This window comes from Oncorhynchus keta, chromosome 8 (assembly GCF_023373465.1).
Source record: "Oncorhynchus keta strain PuntledgeMale-10-30-2019 chromosome 8, Oket_V2, whole genome shotgun sequence".
Classification (NCBI taxonomy): Eukaryota; Metazoa; Chordata; class Actinopteri; order Salmoniformes; family Salmonidae; genus Oncorhynchus; species Oncorhynchus keta.
Window position 1 is genome coordinate 23,843,053 of NC_068428.1, and position 21,692 is coordinate 23,864,744.

At 42.9% G+C, this 21,692-nt stretch overlaps 1 protein-coding gene across 2 annotated transcripts in view; it reads left to right on the forward strand.

The window, feature by feature from the left end:
- utrn (utrophin) overlaps positions 1-21,692 on the forward strand; it is a 151,195-nt gene that overhangs the window by 60,004 nt on the left and 69,499 nt on the right. For both annotated transcript variants that reach the window (XM_052523864.1, XM_052523865.1), the window contains 6 exons: positions 710-787; positions 9,366-9,458; positions 10,204-10,379; positions 13,789-13,904; positions 16,647-16,813; positions 19,775-19,990. In XM_052523864.1, coding sequence (XP_052379824.1) covers positions 710-787; positions 9,366-9,458; positions 10,204-10,379; positions 13,789-13,904; positions 16,647-16,813; positions 19,775-19,990 — 846 coding nt within the window. The remainder of the gene's footprint in view (positions 1-709; positions 788-9,365; positions 9,459-10,203; positions 10,380-13,788; positions 13,905-16,646; positions 16,814-19,774; positions 19,991-21,692) is intronic.

Sequence of the window (21,692 nt, forward strand, 5' to 3'; positions counted from 1 at the left end):
TGGTACCAATGCCCTGTTGTGGTATGTAAGGCTAAATTGGCACCGGTTCAACCCAGTCCCTATTCTTTCCACATGTCCCTTAAAATAAAATAAAAACTAGAGGGGGCTGAAGGGGTAATGGCTAATGGATTTATAGTGTGGAATGGTATGTTGAGCGATAAGTGAACTGTATTAAGCACGCAGACTGGCCCTTGTCAACGGCTAGCACTGCAAGTCTGAAAGTCTCTCTGTCTGGATAGATTTAGCTGCCTCTTTAATTGCAGGTCACTGCCCATCATTAGTGCAGTATTGTGCAAAGATGTGTGTGTGTGTGTGTGTGTGTGTGGTGTGTGTGTGTGTGTGTGTGTGTGTGTGTGTGTGTGTGTGTGTGGTGTGTGTAAAGGAACTGAAATCTTGTGTGATTTTACCCTCATAGCAAACCTTCACATTAGACAAGAGAAACAACTAGCACTACCTCAGAAATAATGTCATATCACCTACATGACCTGCTGACCTGTATGAGTCTCAACTCCTCTTGAAGGGTGTGTGCAGGATGGGCTACATGTGGAAAAATGACATGTTGCCTTGTACTGGACACTCTCTATATACACTCTGATAATCTACGATACTCTTTGCTATGAAAGTCTTAGTGTGCTGAGGCCAGGCAGGGTCCTTGCATTAATGTATGTTCTGCCTAACATGCCCTATTCTTCTGTGATGTTGTTCTCAGACCAAAGAGCGAGGGTCCACCAGAGTTCACGCCCTCAACAACGTCAACAAGGTTCTTCAGGTCCTGCATCAAAACAACGTGAGTACCTCCCGTTAGGGCTTTACACGGTATCTCTCTTTATTCTTCTTTATCCCCCTATTTTACTAATCTCTTCCCTTTTCCTTCGGTGTCTAGTGTGCTGTCTCCCTCTTGCATGCTACCTCTTCTCTCTCTCTCTCTCTCTCTCTCTCTGCACTTTCCCCTTTCCCTTGTGTCTCCAGACAATGGCCTGTGTTCATGTTGTGACCTTGTCTGTGGGAGATAAGACGGGGTCTTTGCATGAGGAGCTCACTAGGGTAGGGGTGGCATGTTAGTTGCTATCCTCCTCCACACTGGCTGAAAAACAGCAGGCCGTCGTGTGTGTCTGTGTGTGTGTGTGTGTGAGTGAGTTTGTTAGTGACTTCTTCTGTATTGTGTGTCTCTGTTTGTCCAATATATCTACAGTTGTGTCAAGTTGTCTGGATGTCCTTTAGGTGGTAGACCATTCTTGATACACACAGGAAACCGTAGAGCATGAAAAACCCAGCAGCATTGTAGTTTTTTTGTATTTTTCTCCCCAGTTTCGTGATATTCAATTGGTAGTTGCAGTCCCTGGGAGAGGTGTAGGTCGAGAGCCATGCGTCCTCCAAAACACGGCCCCGCCAAGCCCACACTGCTTCTTGACACTGCCCGCTTAACCCGGAAGCCAGCCGCACCAATGTGTTGGAGGAAACACCGTACACCTGGCGACCGAAGTCAGCGTGCGTGCGCCTGGCCCGCCACAGGAGTCACTAGAGTGCAAGGACATCCCGGCCGGCCAATCACTCCCCTAACCCGGAAGACGCTGAGCCAATTGTGCGCCGCCTCATGGGTCTCCCGTTCATGGCCGGCTGCGACCTGGGATGGAACCCGGCTCTCTAGTGACACCTCTAGCACTGTGATGCAGTGTCTTAAACCTCTGCTCCACTCGGGAGGCAGCGTTGCAGTTCTTGACTTACTCTCCTCGGCAAAACCGTCAAAATTAATGACAGATCTCTTGAGTTATTTTAGATGAATTCTGACTATTTTGAGGAAGCGAATACTGGCTACAGTGTCTCAAAATGGACAAACAGTACTATTGCCGCCTTTGTCTTTTTCAAGCAAGTATCTTTTTAAGGGAATATGCAAGCAGACTAGTTCGGTTTGCCTAGCCAACTTCAGTTAGCCACCAGCCGAACTGAAGTATCTTGATGACTTTGCAGTAGCCCCCCACAATCGTTGCATAAAGACAGGCTGTGTGAGTGATGGCTGGGCATCACTGACTCGCAATGTTCCCCAGGGCCTCTGGAGGAATCCTTCAAAGAAGGTGTGACTGTTTAGAGAGGTTTACATGGCCAGGATTAGTAGCTCTGGGGTCGACACCCTCTCATAAACAACTAGCCACCCAGACAGGAGAATGATAGAAGGTGTAGTTTTCTACTGCTTTATTTTAGTTACGGTACTTTTGTGTGTGCGTGTGTATCTCTATCTGTACTGTGTATCTCTGTATCTGTACTGTGTATCTGTTCTAGAGGTTGACCAATTATGATTTTTCAACGCTGATACCGATATACCGATTATTGGAGGACCAAAAAAGCTGATACCGATTAAAACTACACAATGATTTTTTTTTTTTAAATACATTAAAATGTAAAATTTAAATAACATTTTTATTTGTAATAATGACAATTACAACAATACTGAATGAACACTTATTTTACAATAAAATCAATTTAGCCTCAAGTAAATAATGAAACATGCTAAATTGTGTTTAAATAATGCAAAAACAAAGTGTTGGAGAAGAAAGTAAAAGTGCAATATGTTAGAAAGCTAACGTTTAAGTTCCTTGCTCAGAACATGAGAAAATATGAAAGCTGGTGGTTCCTTTTAACATGAGTCTTCAATATTCCCAGGTAAGAAGTTGTAGGTTGTAGTTATTATAGGAATTATAGGACTATTTTGTCACGTTCTGACTATAGTTCTGTTTTTTTATCTTTGTTTTAGTATGGTCAGGGCGTGAGTTGGGTGGGCAGTCTATGTTTGTTTTTCTATGTTGGCAGCAGTCAATTGTTGTCCTTGATTGAGAATCATACTTAGGTATCCTGGGTTTCACTTTTGGGTTGTAGGTGTTTGTCTTCCATGTCAGTGTTTGTCGCCACACGGGACTGTTTCGTTCATTTCACGTTTATTGTTTTGTATTTCGTGTTCAGTTTATGTATTAAAATAAACATTATGGACACTTACCACGCTGCGTTTTGGTCCTCCGATCCTTCTCGCTTCTCCTCCTCAGAAAAGGAGGACGAGGTTCATTACATATTTCCCTCTATACCTTTTGAATTTCATTAACCTTTGACTATTGATCATCTTATAGGCACTTTAGTATTGCCAGTGTAACAGTATAGCTTCCGTCCCTCTCCTCGCTCATCTCTGGGCTCGAACCAGGAACACATCGACAACAGCCACCCTCGAAGCAGCGTTACCCATGCAGAGCAAGGGGAACAACTACTAGAAGGCTCAGAGCGAGTGACGTTTGAAACGCTATTAGCGCGCGCTAACTAGATAGCACAACGAAGAGCTGCTGGCAAAACGCACGAAAGTGCTGTTTAAATGAATGTTTACGCGCCTGCTTCTGCCTACCACCGCTCAGTCAGATACTTAGATACTGGTATGCTTGTATGTTCAGTCAGATTATATGCAACGCAGGACACGCTAGATAATATCTAGTAATATCATCAACCGTGTGTAGTTAACTAGTGATTATTTTGTTATGAAGACTTGAAATCGGCCCTAATTAATCGGCCACTGCGATTAATCGGCCGACCTCTAATCTGTACTGTGTATCTGTACTGTGTATCTGTATCTGTACTGTGTATCTGTACTGTGTATCTGTATCTGTACTGTGTATCTCTATCTGTACTGTGTATCTGTACTGTGTTTCTCTCTATCTGTACTGTGTAACTCTATCTGTACGGTGTATCTGTACTGTGTATCTGTATCTGTACTGTGTTTCTCTCTATCTGTACTGTGTAACTCTATCTGTACTGTGTATCTGTACTGTGTATCTGTACTGTGTATCTCTATTTGTACTGTGTATCTCTATTTGTACTGTGTATCTATCTGTACTGTGTATCTGTACTGTGTATCTGTATCTGTACTGTGTATCTGTACTGTGTATCTCTATTTGTACTGTGTATCTCTATTTGTACTGTGTATCTCTCTATCTGTACTGTGTATCTGTACTGTGTTTCTCTCTATCTGTACTGTGTATCTACTATGTTGTACTGTGTATCTGTACTGTGTATCTGTACTGTGTTTCTCTCTATCTTGTATCTGTGTATCTCTATTTGTCTGTACTGTGTATCTATCTGTGTATCTATCTGTACTGTGTATCTGTACTTTGTATCTGTACTGTGTATCTCTCTATCTGTACTGTGTATCTCTCTATCTGTACTGTGTATATGTACTGTGTATCTGTCTGTACTGTGTATATGTACTGTGTAACTCTCTATCTGTACTGTGTATATGTACTGTGTATCTGTCTGTACTGTGTATCTGTACTGTGTATCTGTCTGTACTGTGTATCTGTACTGTGTATCTCTCTATCTGTACTGTGTATCTGTACTGTGTTTCTCTCTATCTGTACTGTGTATCTGTACTGTGTTTCTCTCTATCTGTACGTGTATCTGTACTGTGTTTCTCTCTATCTGTACTGTGTATCTGTACTGTGTAACTCTCTATCTGTACTGTGTAACTCTCTATCTGTACTGTGTATATGTACTGTGTAACTCTCTATCTGTACTGTGTATCTGTACTGTGTATCTGTACTGTGTATCTCTCTATCTGTACTGTGTATCTCTATTTGTACTGTGTATCTGTACTGTGTATCTCTATCTGTACTGTCTATCTGTACTGTGTATCTGTATCTGTACTGTGTATATGTACTGTGTATTTGTACTGTGTATCTGTATCTGTAATGTGTATCTGTACTTTGTATCTGTACTTTGTATCTGTACTGTGAATCTGTACTGTGTATCTGTACTGTGTTTCTCTCTATCTGTACTGTGTATCTGTACTGTGTAACTCTCTATCTGTACGTGTATCTGTACTGTCAGTTTCTGTATCTATATGTACTGTGTATCTGTACTGTGTAACTCTCTGTACTGTGTAACTCTCTATCTGTACTGTGTATCTGTACTCTGTACTGTACTCTGTATGTGTATGTACTGTGTATCTCTCTATCTGTACTGTGTATCTGTACTGTGTATCTGTACTGTGTATCTGTACTGTGTTTCTCTATCTGTACGGTGTACTGTGTTTCTATTCTGTACTGTGTATCTGTACTGTGTAACTCTCTATCTGTACTGTGTAACTCTCTATCTGTACTGTGTATATGTACTGTGCATCTGTCTGTACTGTGTATATGTACTGTGTATCTGTCTGTACTGTGTATATGTACTGTGTATCTGTCTGTACTGTGTATCTGTACTGTGTATCTGTACTGTGTATCTCTATTTGTACTGTGTATCTGTACTGTGTATCTCGCTATCTGTACTGTGTATCTAGCTATCTGTACATTTACATTTACATTTAAGTCATTTAGCAGACGCTCTTATCCAGAGCAATTTACAAAATGGACTGTGTATCTTGCTATCTGTACTGTGTATCTGTACTGTGTATCTGTACTGTGTAAATGATACTGTGTATTTGTACTGTGTATCTCTATCTGTACTGTGTATCTCTATCTGTAATGTGTATCTGTACTTTGTATCTGTACTGTGAATCTGTACTGTGTATCTCGATCTGTACTGTGTATCTGTGTATCTCTCGGTCTGTACTGTGTATCTCTATCTGTACTGTGTATCTGTACTGTGTATCTCTATCTGTACTGTGTAGCTCTATCTGTACTGTGTATCTGTACTGTGTATCTGTACTGTGTATCTGTACTGTGTATATGTACTGTGTATCTGTACTGTGTATCTGTATATGTACTGTGTATCTGTACTGTGTATCTGTATCTGTACTGTGTATCTGTATCTGTACTGTGTATCTGTACTGTGTATCTGTATCTCTACTGTGTATCTGTATCTGTACTGTGTATCTGTATCTGTACTGTGTATCTGTATCTGTGTATCTCTCTGTCTGTACTGTGTATCTCTATCTGTACTGTGTATCTGTACTGTGTATCTGTATCTGTGTATCTGTATCTGTGTATCTCTCTGTCTGTACTGTGTATCTCTATCTGTACTGTGTATCTCTATCTGTACTGTGTATGTATCTGTACTGTGTATCTATCTGTACTGTGTATCTGTATCTGTACTGTGTATCTGTACTGTGTATCTGTATCTGTACTGTGTATCTGTGTCTGTACTGTGTATCTGTACTGTGTATCTGTACTGTGTATCTATCTGTACTGTGTATGTATCTGTACTGTGTATCTATCTGTACTGTGTATCTTTATCTGTACTGTGTATCTGTACTGTGTATCTGTATCTGTACTGTGTATCTGTACTGTGTATCTGTATCTGTACTGTGTATCTGTATCTGTGTATCTCTCTGTCTGTACTGTGTATCTCTATCTGTACTGTGTATCTGTACTGTGTATCTGTATCTGTACTGTGTATCTGTATCTGTGTATCTCTCTGTCTGTACTGTGTATCTGTCTGTATGTCTCTATCTGTACTGTGTATCTGTATCTGTACTGTATATCTGTACTGTGTATCTGTACTGTGTATCTATCTGTACTGTGTATGTGTCTGTACTGTGTATGTATCTGTATCTGTACTGTGTATCTGTACTGTGTATCTGTACTGTGTCTCTCTGTACTGTGTATCTCTATCTGTACTGTGTATCTGTATCTGTGTACTGTATCTCTATCTGTACTGTGTATCTGCTGTGTATCTCTATCTGTACTGTGTATCTGTACTGTGTATATGTACTGTGTATATGTACTGTGTATCTGTACTGTGTATCTGTATATGTACTGTGTATCTGTACTGTGTATCTGTATCTGTACTGTGTATCTGTATCTGTACTGTGTATCTGTACTGTGTATCTGTATCTGTACTGTGTATCTGTATCTCTACTGTGTATCTGTATCTGTACTGTGTATCTGTACTGTGTATCTGTATCTGTACTGTGTATCTGTATCTGTGTATCTCTCTGTCTGTACTGTGTATCTCTATCTGTACTGTGTATCTGTACTGTGTATCTGTATCTGTGTATCTGTATCTGTGTATCTCTCTGTCTGTACTGTGTATCTCTATCTGTACTGTGTATCTCTATCTGTACTGTGTATGTATCTGTACTGTGTATCTATCTGTACTGTGTATCTGTATCTGTACTGTGTATCTGTACTGTGTATCTGTATCTGTACTGTGTATCTGTGTCTGTACTGTGTATCTGTACTGTGTATCTATCTGTACTGTGTATCTATCTGTACTGTGTATGTATCTGTACTGTGTATCTATCTGTACTGTGTATCTTTATCTGTACTGTGTATCTGTACTGTGTATCTGTATCTGTACTGTGTATCTGTACTGTGTATCTGTATCTGTACTGTGTATCTGTATCTGTGTATCTCTCTGTCTGTACTGTGTATCTCTATCTGTACTGTGTATCTGTTCTGTGTATCTGTATCTGTACTGTGTATCTGTATCTGTGTATCTCTCTGTCTGTACTGTGTATCTCTCTGTCTGTACTGTGTATCTCTATCTGTACTGTGTATCTGTATCTGTACTGTATATCTGTACTGTGTATCTGTACTGTGTATCTATCTGTACTGTGTATGTGTCTGTACTGTGTATGTATCTGTATCTGTACTGTGTATCTGTACTGTGTATCTGTACTGTGTATCTCTCTGTACTGTGTATCTGTTTCTGTACTGTGTATCTGTACTGTGTATCTCTATTTGTACTGTGTATCTCTATTTGTACGGTGTATCTGTACTGTGTATCTATCTGTACTGTGTATCTGTACTGTGTATCTATCTGTACTGTGTATCTGTACTGTGTATCTCTCTGTACTGTGTATCTCTATTTGTACTGTGTATCTCTCTATCTGTACTGTGTATCTGTACTGTGTATCTGTACTGTGTATCTCTCTATCTGTACTGTGTATCTGTACTGTGTATCTCTCTATCTGTACTATGTCCTCTATCTGTACTGTGTATCTGTACTGTGTATCTGTACTTTGTATCACATGTGTGTGTGATAATGCAGGCATGATTGGGTTAATGGAGGTTGGGGTTAAGAGTTTAAGGGTCATGTTATTGGCTGAGAGGTCACTCGTTGCCCCCCTGACCCCAGGAATAGTGTTCCAGAATGTTCCATTCTACCCCCTGTGTGTTTGTAATCACTCCATCACTCCATGAATGTAAGCTTGTCACATGATTAGGCTGGTGTCACAGGGTGTTGGGGATATCATTAGACACTTTTAATCCACTTTAGCACTTTTTACATATGGGTTTTCTGGGTTTCACTTGACCACACACAGCAGCCTACAGCTGTAGAGGTGAGGACAGCTGTGGGAGACTGAGATTAGTTATTGGATCACAGGAAAGCCCTCAAAGCAGCTTAATGGTACAAGTTGTTAATCTTGAGTATTACGGCATGTTCAACTTTCTATAAGGGAAGGTAATAAAAAGCATTTTGACTTGACTTTTTAATATCTTGACCTCTCTGTGTCTCTGTCTATCTGTCTCGATGTCTGTCTGCTTTATTGGCTTGGGAAACATGTGTTAACATTGCCAAAGCAAGTGAAGTAGATAATAAACAAATGTGAAATAAACAATAAAAATGAACAGTAAACATTACACTCACATAAGTTTCATTACAAATGTCATTATGTCTATATACAGTGTTGTAACGATGTACAAATGGTTAAGGGGAAAGTAAATAAGCATAAATATGGGTTGTATTTACAATGGTGTTTGTTGTTCACTGGTTGCCCTTTTCTTGTGGCAACAGGTCACAAATCTTGCTGCTGTGATGGCACACTGTGGTATTTCACCCAGGAGATATGGGAGTTTATCAAAATTGGGTTTGTTTTTAAATTCTTTGTGGATCTGTGTAATCTGAGGGAAATATGTGTCTCTAATATGGTCTAATACATTGGACAGGAGGTTAGGAAGTGCAGCTCAGTTTCCACCTCATTTTGTGGGCAGTGAGCACATAGCCTGTCTTCTCTTGAGAGCCATGTCTGCCTACGGCAACCTTTCTCAATAGCAAGGCTATGCTCACTGAGTCTGTACATAGTCAAAACTTTCCTTAAGTTTGGGTCAGTCACAGTGGTCAGGTATTCTGCCACTGTGTACTCTCTGTTAAGGGCCAAATAACATTCTTGTTCGCTCTGTTTTTTTGTGTGTTAATTCTTTCCAATGTGTTAAGTATCTTTTTGTTGAACGGCCCTTTTCTAGATTGTGAAAATTAGCGGGTATCAGCCTAATTCTGCTCTGCATGCATTATTTGGTGTTTGTTCCATTTGATTAATTCAGACCCCAGACCTCACAACCATAAAGGGCAATGGGTTATATAACTAATTCAAGTATTTTTAGCCAGATCCTAATTGGCCTTTTGATGGTTGTCTCTCTCCCACCCTCTCTCTCTTTCTCTCACTAACTCAGGTGGATCTGGTAAACATAGGAGGAACAGACATTGTTGATGGAAACCACAAGCTGACTCTGGGTCTCATCTGGAGTATTATCCTCCACTGGCAGGTGAACGCACGCACACAGAGAGAGATGAGTTTGCCTTGAGTGTACTGTCCACTGAGGACGTAGCTTTGAACGATCAACAAAAGAGCTGTTGAAAAGGCAAATATTTTCTGCGTCTCAGACATGTGACAGGACTTGTATAATTGGTGTTCTACTTACAAACCCTCCTCTTTTGCCTGTCCCTGTGTCTCTCCCCTGTCTCTCTTTTCTGTCTGTCTCTCCCCTGTCTGTCTCTCTCTCTCCCCTGTTCCTGCCCCTGTCTGTCTCTCTCTCCCCTGTTCCTGCCCCTGTCTGTCTCTCTCTCCCCTGTCCCTGTGTCTCCATCGGCCTCTCTCTCCCCTGTCCCTGTGTATCTGTCTCTCTCTCCCCGGTCTGTCTGTCTCTCTCTCCACTGTCCCTGTGTCTCTTTCTGTCTCTCTCCCCTGTCCCTGTGTATCTGTCTCTCTCTCCCCGGTCTGTCTGTCTCTCTCTCCACTGTCCCTGTGTCTCTTTCTGTCTCTCTCCCCTGTCCCTGTGTATCTGTCTCTCTCTCCCCTGTCTGTCTCTCTCTCCCCGGTCTCTCTCTCCCCTGATTATCTCTCTCTCCCCTGTCTGTCTCTCTCTCCCCTGTCTGTCTCTCTCCCCTGTCTGTCTCTCTCTCCCCTGTCTGTCTCTCTCTCCCCTGTCCCTGTGTCTCTGTCTCTCCCCTGTTTCTGTGTCTCTCTTCCCTCTGTGTTTCTCCCCTCTCTATATGTATGGTCCCTCTCAGGTGAAAGACATCATGAAGGACATCATGTCCAACTTGCAGCAGACCAACAGTGAGAAGATCCTGCTGAGCTGGGTGAGGCAGTGTACCCGCTCCTACCAGGACCACGTCAACGTGCTCAACTTCACCACCAGCTGGGCCGACGGACTGGCCTTTAACGCCATCCTGCACCGCTTCAGGTCAGGGGTCAGGGGGGCAGGGGATGTTCCGGTAGCAACAGTGTCACCCTAATGGTTGTATATCTATCCAACAGTATACTGTTTAGATCAGGGGTTTCCAACCGTGTTCCTGGAGAGTTACACTTCTGTAGGTTTTCACTCCAACCGTGTTCCTGGAGAGTTACACTTCTGTAGGTTTTCACTCCCAACCGTGTTCCTGTAGAGTTACACTTCTGTAGGTTTTCACTCCAACCCTGTTCCTGGAGAGTTACACTTCTGTAGGTTTTCACTCCAACCTCAGTTGTAACTAAAATGATTTAGCTTACCAATCAGATAATTATTATACTGAACAAAAATTTAAACGCAACATGTCAAGTGTTGGTCCCACGATTTAATGAGCTGAAATAAAAGATCCCAGAAATGTTCCATACCTACAAAAAGCTTATTTCTCTTAAATTTCTGCACAGATTTGTTTACATCCCTGTTAGTGAGCATTTCTCCTTTGCCAAGATAATCTATCCACCTGACAGTTGTGGCATATCAATAATCTGATTAAACAGCATGATCATTACACAGGTGCACCTTATGCTTGGGACAATACAAGGTCACTCTAAAATGTGCAGTTTTGTCACAACACAATGTCACAGATGTCTCAATTGGCATGCTGACTGCAGGAATGTCCACCAGAGCTGTTGCCAGATAATTGAATGTTAATTTCCTTACCATAAGCCATTTTAGAGAATTTAGCCGGACGTCCAAACGGCCTCACAACTGCAGACCACGTTTAACATTGCCTGCCCAGGACCTCCACACCCGGCTTCTTCACCTCAGACCACGTGTAACCACGCCAGCCCAGGACCTCCACATCCGGCTTCTTCACCTGCGGGATCGTCTGAGACCAGCCACCTGGACAGTTGATGAAACTGAGGAGTATTTCTGTCTGTAATAAAACCCCAGAGTTGGAGTTATAACCTACAGGACAGTAGCTCTCCAGGAACAAGTTTGGAATTAAAACTTACCGGATAGTAGCTCTCCAGGAACAGGGTTGGAGTTATAACCTACAGGACAGTAGCTCCCCAGGAACAGGTTTGGAATTAAAACCTACCGGATAGTAGCTCTCCAGGAACAGGGTTGGAGTTATAACCTACAGGACAGTAGCTCTCCAGGAACAGGTTTGGAATTAAAACCTACCGCATAGTAGCTCTCCAGGAACAGGGTTGGAGTTATAACCTACAGGACAGTAGCTCTCCAGGAACAGGTTTGGAATTAAAACCTACCGGATAGTAGCTCTCCAGGAACAGGGTTGGAGTTATAACCTACAGGACAGTAGTAGCTCTCCAGGAACAGGGTTGGCGTTATAACCTACAGGACAGTATCTCTCCAGGAAAAGGGTTGGAGTTAAAACCTACAGGACGGTATCTCTCCAGGAACAGGGTTGGAATTAAAACCTACCGGATAGTAGCTCTCCAGGAACAGGGTTGGAGTTATAACCTACAGGACAGTAGCTCTCCAGGAACAGGTTTGGAATTAAAACCTACCGCATTGTAGCTCTCCAGGAACAGGGTTGGAGTTATAACCTACAGGACAGTAGCTCTCCAGGAACAGGTTTGGAATTAAAACCTACCGCATAGTAGCTCTCCAGGAACAGGGTTGGAGTTATAACCTACAGGACAGTAGCTCTCCAGGAACAGGTTTGGAATTAAAACCTACCGGATAGTAGCTCTCCAGGAACAGGGTTGGAGTTATAACCTACAGGACAGTAGTAGCTCTCCAGGAACAGGGTTGGCGTTATAACCTACAGGACAGTATCTCTCCAGGAAAAGGGTTGGCGTTAAAACCTACAGGACGGTATCTCTCCAGGAACAGGGTTGGAGTTATAACCTACAGGACGGTAGCTCTCCAGGAACAGGGTTGGAGTTATAACCTACAGGACAGTATCTCTCCAGGAACAGGGTTGGAGTGAACACCTACAGGACAGTATCTCTCCAGGAAAAGGGTTGGAGTTAAAACCTACAGGACGGTATCTCTCCAGGAACAGGGTTGGAGTTATAACCTACAGGACGGTAGCTCTCCATGAACAGGGTTGGAGTTATAACCTACAGGACAGTAGCTCTCCAGGAACAGGGTTGGAGTGAACACCTACAGGACAGTATCTCTCCAGGAACAGGGTTGGAGTGAACACCTACAGGACAGTATCTCTCCAGCAACAGGGTTGGAGATACCCGGTCTAGATGTCTCGTTCTGTATACCAAGACCTGGACAGTGGCCATGTTGAAAATGTTTGTTTTCTGAACATTTTCAGTGTAGAAGGTGGTAAAATGTGTGAAATTCTAAATCTTGCCCCTAAACGCTACTGCTTTCACCTCAATCCAGCAGCAAGCAGCTCATTCAACACAGTGACCAGACCAGTATTATCTCAGCATTTAAAAAGTCCAATTCTACGGAGTGTGTGTGAGGCCCTGTGTGTGTGTCTGTGTGTGTGTGTGTGTGTGTGTGTGTGTGTGTGTGTGTGTGTGTGTGTGTGTGTGTGTGTGTGTGTGTGTGTGTGTGTGTGTGTGTGTGTGTGTGTGTGTGTGTGTGTGTGTCAGCCCGAGGCTGTGTCACTTGGGAAAGATCACAGCAGCCATGGCGGGGTAACTGCTTGCGTGGCGTGTCGCCATTTTTACATCTGTCATGTCACAGATCGTGTGGATTTGACCCTGTGTGTGTATCAATCAATCACATTTTATTTGTCACATGCTTCGGAAACAACAGGTGTAGACTAACAGTGAAAATGCTTACTTACGGGTCTTTTTCCATCAATGCAGAGTGTGTGTTTTCTAACAATGTTTTTGCTTTGTCATTATGGGGTAAATAATAATAATAATAATATATGCCATTTAGCAGACGCTTTTATCCAAAGCGACTTACAGTCATGTGTGCATATATTCTACGTATGGGTGGTCCCGGGGATCGAACCCACTACCCTGGCGTTACAAGCGCCATGTTCTACCAACTGAGCTACAGGAGGACCTTGTGTAGTTGTATTGTGTAGTTTGAAAAAACGATTCATTCCATTTTAGATAAGACTGTAACATAGTAAAATTTGGAAAAAATCAAGGGGTCTGAATAGTTTCTGAATGCACTGTATAGATACAGTACATATATATGTGATGGGATGTATAGAGATTATGGATAGAATATATAGTATATCTGAAGAATACGTTAATAGAATAGTATATGTACAGCAATAGTTGAATAGTATATAGACAATAAATACTCTTATGTACAGAACACTGGATCTATCACACAGAGTATTCTATGAAAATAACTGGTTCTTTGCAAGGAAACTACATTGGGAATGTTGTTTGGAGCTCAGAGGCCTTGATTTGACGTGGATTTAATGTTGATTTAATGTTGACTTGATGCTGCTGGTGTGTTGTTTCTCCAGGCCCAATGTGTTGAGCTGGGACAGGGTTCTGAGCCTCAGTCCAGTGGAGAGACTGGACCATGCCTTTACTGTAGCCAAAGACCAGCTGGCCATAGAGAGACTACTGGACCCTGAAGGTACAAATAAAAATGGAGGAGAGTGTATATCATATATATATATATAGCCTACAGTGGGGCAAAAAAGTATTTAGTCAGCCACCAATTGTGCAAGTTCTCCCACTTAAAAAGATGAGAGGCCTGTAATTTTCATCATAGGTACACTTCAACTATGACAGACAAAATGAGAAAAAAAATCCAGAAAATCACATTGTAGGATTTTCTATGAATTTATTTGCAAATTATGGTGGAAAATAAGTATTTGGTCACCTACAAAGCATGGGGTCAAATCTCTTCCGATTACCTCAACAAATTGACGACAAGCATGCCGAAGGACTGCAAGACTGTAATTTCTGCAAATGGAGGATTCTTTGACAAAGCAAAGTTTGAAGGACACAATTATTTAAATTAAAAATCATTATTCATAACCTTGTCAACGTCTTGACTATATTTCCTATTAGTTTTGCAACTAATTTCATATATGTTTTCATGGAAATCAAGGACATTTCTAAGTGACCCCAAACTTTTGAACGGTAGTGTATATAACGAACACCTTCCTATTATTGAGGTGTACCCCCCCCCCAGCCTCAATAAGGTGCCAAGCGTTCCACAGGGATGCTGCCCCATGTTGACTCCAATGCTTCCCACAGTTGTGTCAAGTTGGCTCGATGTCCTTTGGTTGGTGGACCATTCTTGATAAACACAGGGAACTGTTGAGCATGAAAAACCCAGCGGCATTGCAGTTCTTGACACAAACCGGTGCGCCTGGCGTCACCTAACAGGCCCTGTTCAAAGGCACTTTACATTTTTTGTCTTGCCAATTCCCCCTCTGAATAGCACACATACACAATCCATGTCTAAATTGTCTCAAGGGTTAAAAATAGTTATTTAACCTGTCTCCTCCCCTTCATCTACACTGATTGAACTGGATTTAACAAGTTACATCAATAGGGGATCATAGCTTTCATTTGGTCAGTCTATGTCATGGGAAGAGCAGATGTTCTCAATGTTTGTATACTATAGACTTACACTATATATACTAAAGTATGTGGACACAGGTAAAAAAACGTCTGTCTTCGGTTGCAACACTCACTACCAAGTTCCAAACTGCCTCTGGAAGAAACATCAGCACAAGAACTGTTTGTCTGGAGCTTCATGAAATGGGTTTCCATGGCCGAGCAGCCGCACACAATCACCATGCACAATGCCAAGCCTTGGCTGGAGTGGTGTTAAGCTCGCTTATATTGGACTCTGGAACAGTGGAAACGCATTCTTTGGAGTGATGAATCACCATCCGGCAGTCCGATGGACGAATTTGAGTTTGCCAGGAGAACACTGCCTACCCCAATGCATAGTGCCAACTGGAGAGTTTGGTGGAGGAAGAATAATGGTCTGGGGCTGTTTTTTATGGTTTGAGTTAGGCCCCTTAGTTCCAGTGAAGGGAAATCTTAGGATTACATCACATTCTATAAGATTCTGTGCTTCCAACTTTGTAGCAACAGTTTGGGGAAGGCCCTTTCCTGTTTCAGCATGACAATTCCCCTGTGCACAAAGCGAGGTCCATGCAGAAATGGTTTGGAACACTGATTGTGAGCCAGGGCCAATCGTCCAACATCAGAAACCAACCTCACTAATCCTCTTGTAGCTGAATGGAAGAAAGTCCCCGCAGAAATGTTCCAACATCTCGTGGAAAGCCTTCCCAGAAGAGTGAAGGCTGTTATAGCAGCAATGTTCCAACTTCTAGTGGAAAGCCTTCCCAGAAGAGTGGAGGCTGTTATAGCAGCAATGTTCCAACATCTAGTGGAAAGAGTTCCCAGAAGAGTGGAGGCTGTTATAGCAGCAATGTTCCAACTTCTAGTGGAAAGCCTTCCCAGAAGAGTGGAGGCTGTTATAGCAGCAATGTTCCAACTTCTAGTGGAAAGCCTTCCCAGAAGAGTGGAGGCTGTTATATCAGCAATGTTCCAACTTCTAGTGGAAAGCCTTCCCAGAAGAGTGGAGAATAATGGAAGCAATGTTCCAACATCTAGTGGAAAGCCTTCCCAGAAGAGTGGAGGCTGTTATAGCAGCAATGTTCCAACTTCTAGTGGAAAGCCTTCCCAGAAGAGTGGAGACTGTTATAGCAGCGACAGGGGACCAACTATTAATGCCCATAATTTTGGAATTAGATGTTTGACGACCAGGTGTCCACACACCTTTGGTCATGTAGTGTATATATTTTGACATTTCACAGACATACATATATCACAGTCCTAAGTTTTTACGGGCAAGTGATCGGTTTTATGTCTTTACCAGTTCTTAAATTTGCCGTAGGTCTCCTGTTCTCTACATGTGTGGATACACAGTCCTAGCACGCAACGTTCAGTTTGTGTAGTTCTGGGTATACACACGCTGTTATGTCATCCCTGTAGAGCAAGCCAACATGAACCATGTGGAACTACACAGCATGCCCTGGCCTCTCTCTCTCTCTCTCTCTCTCTATCTCTCTCTCTCTCTCTCTCTCTCTCTCTCTCTCTCTCTCTCTCTCTCTCTATCTCTATCTCTATCTCTATCTCTATCTCTATCTCTATCTCTCTATCTATCTATCTATCTATCGATCATTCCCCTGAAATTGTTCTCCTACTGTTCGTTTGCTCCTTCACCTCCCTTTCCCTCTTTAATTTCCTAATCCCCCTTGTCTGATCCCCTTATCTGTCTCGCTCCCTCTCCTCTTTCCCCCCTTCCCCTCTACCCCATCTCCTCCTCTCCTCTTCCTTTTGCTCTCAGACGTGGCAGTTCAGTTGCCAGATAAGAAGTCCATCATCATGTATGTGATGTCCCTGTTTGCTGTCCTGCCTAAAGATGTGACTATGGAAGCCATCAGAGAGGTGGAGACCTTGCCCCGCAGATACAAGGTGGAGCCTGACGAGAGCAAGGCCCTCAGCAGAGCACAGGTACAATCAGTTCAACGGGCCAGAGCTTACATTAGCTGTTTACCACTGATGGTATTACATGGCAATATAGCATGATAATAAACTGACACGAGCGATGCTGAAGTAGAGGCCAGGCTGATGTTAAAACCGATCTTCATACATCGTATAACATGCGCTTCGTAAACTAGAGTTGTATTACAAAGAATGTGGTGTGAATCCAACTCTATCAGTCCCATCTTCGCTCAGTGTCTCTGGCTGTATCAGAATGAGTGAGTTCAGCTGACAGACCCTACTTCTCTCTCTGTGTACTGTAGCTGGCAAGAATGAGTCACCCCTCTGCTTCAAAGACCCACTCTGCCAGTCCTCCAGTCTACTCCCAGTTACTCTGCTAATGAAAAGCTCTGCTGGAGCTCCCTGAGTAGAGTAGGAACGGGGAAGTGACTCACCCTACTCCTCATTCTAAAAATGGCCTTCAATGTTAAAGAGAGAGAGAGAGAATGTCTCCAAAGGAGTAGGGAATAATATATAATTTGTCTAAATTTAATTGACATGTATTTCCAATGCCACATCTAACATACTGCTAGTCTTTATCCTTCTATCACATCAGTCAGTTCTCTGACATATCACTGAATTTAGCAGGGGAATAATGTTATTTATTTGTGTAAGTACCCCTGGCATGCTCTTAATTTCCACAATTTAAGTGTTTTGTGGACTTCTCCCAGGTGGAAGGCGAATGGACCTAAACCAGTCTTTATTGCCCTCTGAAGAAAACTTCCCACGCTTGGAGAGAGCGCTGGAAAAGTATATTTTAACAGGGCTAGAGTGGTCCAATGAGGGTTGACTTTCCTGGCACACATGCTGTCCCCACAGGAAGTGATATTGGTGGTTGGATACAGAAGGAAGGATGAACAGGGAAAATCTTTGTGCTTTTCTGTGTGTGTTTTACCACACACACCATAGTGACTTTTTATGTAGATTTAGAGTCTAGTTAATGCTTTCAATGCAGAGTTTAAAAAACAAGTTTGCACTTTTACCCTCATAACATTGTTTATTGCGTTAATTTGTATTTTCTCATCAGAAGTTATTCGCTTGCTGAAAACATTGAACAATCTATGCACCCTGGACTGAACTTCTCACAGTGAGGATTGTGATGCATTACAAGCTATATTAACACTTCTATATTACATTAAACTATGAATGCAGCAACACAGTTGAAGAATATCATATGGAGATAACTAAGTGTTCTCCACAACCAAACCACAGATATTGTATAGCGTGAAAGTGAATAAGTAGAGCCAGGCTCCATAGGCTGACAGCTCTCTCTCTCTCACTCTCTTTATGTATTTCCCTCCCTATACTCCCAGGCTCTGCACTAACAAAGACATTTAAAACATGTGGGCGCCTCTTCCAAATCTCCAAATGCCATGGAATATTTTCAACAAATGACCTTTTCCTTTCTGCCGCAGAGAATTCTGGGTAATTTCATGGGGATAAAACAAAGGTCTGTTTGAGTTGGGGCGATTTGAGTCGTAGCATCTATTAACATCACTCTCATCTTTGTCTTGGCACGCCCGGCGGCTGTACTGATTTCTATCCATCTACTCTTCCATTCATCTCTGGTTACAGATGAAAGTGTTGTTCCGTTATGACTCTTGTCCCCAAAATACCCCGTAGCACTTGTTGTCTAATGCCTGGATTTCCAGGCTGGCAGTGCTGTTGAATGTCACTGAATAAAGAATAACTTACAAGAAGTTACAGCCAGGCTGTTACCTGACTTAATCCACATTTATCTAAATAAATCACCCACTCCCCCATCTCTCCAAACTCCCCCAGTACATTAGAGTTGGCAGGTAGCCTAGCGGTTATGATCGTTGGGCCAGTATCTGAAAGGTTGCTGGTTCGAATTCCAGAGCCGACTAGGTGAAAAATCTGTCAGTGCCCTTGAGCAAGGCACTTAACCCTAATTGCTCCCGTAAGTCGACCTGGATAAGAGCGTCTGCTAAATTGTACAAATCTAAATTAGAATTGATTGAAGAGTTTGTTCAAATAATTTCTTAGCTGTCAGGAAGCAGATTAGACGTAGCAGGGAAAGAGGTTGTGAAGAGAAATTGCACACTTGTTACACAGCTTGGCTTCCCTCTGCTCTGGTTAATTGGTGCATGCTCTGGGCTCTCTGATCAGGAAGTATATTAGTTAGAATCAATCTACAGAGTACCGCTTGGGACATAAAGTACAGTACACTGGTAGGGACCAGACCACCACTTCTCACCTCTCACTCCTACTTTCTCACTCTCTTTTTTGTTTTCAGTTAATTGAACATTTACCATTTATTTTATATTCAATCTCATTCTTTGTAACTTTAATAATTGTGCAACTTTTCATTTTCTTCTAATGTGTCCAAAATGGCATCCTACATTTGCCTCCAGCCCTATGGGAATAGGATGCCATTTCAGACACAGCCCACGTCTACCCCAGCCAGCTCCAGTACAGTGTTTGTGTTCAGCCTAGTCAGAGAGTATTATTCCTGGAATGAGGGTTGACCTGCCTGGCTGGCCAGGCTAGTGGCACCACACCTCCCAGTGTCTGGCTCTGGGCTGGGGCCTTTATTTAGCTAGGCTGCCTCTTGTTTGTCTTCCGGGCCCTGGGTGGGTCACTGATCCCCCATCTAAACTGCCTTCCTCTTATGCAGCAGAACCAGGCTTGTCCTAGTCGTCTGGGCCTATTTTAAGATGACATTCACACGGAATGTGTTTTGATTGAGAGTTTCGAATTGTGATTGGTTGTGATGATAATGCTGTGAAAAGGTCATCCAAAAGGGATCTCAGCATTTATGGATATTGTGATTTGATTTACAGTTTTTAACCTTGTGAGTGGGACTGTTGATTATTTAGAGCACCATGCTCTTACCTACTAAACCACTGTATAACCTATGAGTGTTTGGCCCTTAACCCACTCTCTTCCTCTCTTTCCCTCCATCTTTAGGCGCATGTTGAGATGGAGGAAGCCGGCTCCCCCCGGGCGGATACCCCCAGCACACTGACGGAGGAGGAGGTGGGCATGGAGGTGGATCTGGACTCATACCAGGCCACCCTGGAGGAGGTGCTCACCTGGCTCCTCTCTGCTGAGGACTCACTGCAGGTGCAGGAGGAGGTGTCGGACGATGTGGAGGAGGTCAAGGAGCAGTTCCACACACACGAGGTGAGGACGGGAGAAATGTGTGCATGCAGACACAGATACATGAAGCAGGTCAAGACAAGGCACAAATGCATGCACAAAGTAGACTTGGACACACACGCACGCACGCACGCACGCACGCACGCACGCACGCACACACACACACACACACACACAAGGTCATCTCTGACGCACACAAAACACACATATGGACATGCAATCTTGCATGAAGAATGCAATGCCAGTCCACAGATGTTAACACAGATATTCACATACAGTACAACTTTCTCAGAGCAGTTGTCACTCAGTAAGTAACATCTCACGGTATCTGATGTTTTGAGATGTATTCTGACATCAGGTTCAGTTCAGGTTCACTGTGTGAGCTTCTCCACGCGGAGAGTATGCATAGCTCTATCCCAGGGATGGGGGCCTCTCGCCCACGTCCCAGAGAACATGCTCCGTACATGTCGGGAATGTCAGGAATTCTGCCGAGCAGAGCACATCGCTCCGTGTAGCTGGAGCCGTGTCCCAGTTGGGTGCTTCCTGCTCCAAATCCTGGCATGGCAGAGAGTTACAGGACAGGAACGGATGTATGTCTGTCTGTGTGTAAGAGGTGGGGCTTTGGCTGTTGTCTCTTGGCAGAGATGTGAATATTTGAAAGTCTAATGTTCTAATGGAATCCAGGTCAGAAGCAAAAGCTGGTGGCGAAAACAAAGGCCAAAGCCTCTTTAAGAAATACATTGTTTTCAGGAGTAGAGAACCCTTCACGTATCCAGGTAATTTCCATAGTTAAACTAGAACACTTCAGAACAATGTGTTTCAAGTTTCAAAGTTTATTCGCCACCTGCACAGGAGAGTACAGTCATTGTTACCTTAAGAGCTTTTTCCCAACAATGCAATGATGATAATAATATAGGTAATAATAGAAAATAAAATAAAAAACGCACAAGGTATGAAATAGGTTGAAGAAACACGAGAATGCAAGCATCTACATGTCAGTGCCAGTACCTTATTCAATGTGCAGGGGTACTGGAGTGGTAGTATATACAGGTCAGTGTCAGTACCTTATTCAATGTGCAGGGGTACTGGAGTGGTAGTATATACAATGTGTACCTTATTCAATGTGCAGGGGTACTGGAGTGGTAGTATATACATGTCAGTGTCAGTACCTTATTCAATGTGCAGGGGTACTGGAGTGGTTGTATATACAGGTCAGTGTTAGTATCTTATTCAATGTGCAGGGGTACTGGAGTGGTAGTATATACATGTCAGTACCAGTACCTTATTCAATGTGCAGGGGTACTGGAGTGGTAGTATATACATGTCAGTACAGTACCTTATTCAATGTGCAGGGGTACTGGAGTGGTAGTATATACAGGTCAGTGTCAGTATCTTATTCAATGTGCAGGGGTACTGGAGTGGTAGTATATACAGGTCAGTGTCAGTACCTTATTCAATGTGCAGGGGTACTGGAGTGGTAGTATATACAGGTCAGTGTCAGTATCTTATTCAATGTGCAGGGGTACTGGAGTGGTAGTATATACAGGTCAGTGTCAGTACCTTATTCAATGTGCAGGGGTACTGGAGTGGTAGTATATACAGGTCAGTGTCAGTACCTTATTCAATGTGCAGGGGTACTGGAGTGGTAGTATATACAGGTCAGTGTCAGTACCTTATTCAATGTGCAGGGGTACTGGAGTGGTAGTATATACATGTCAGTGTTAGT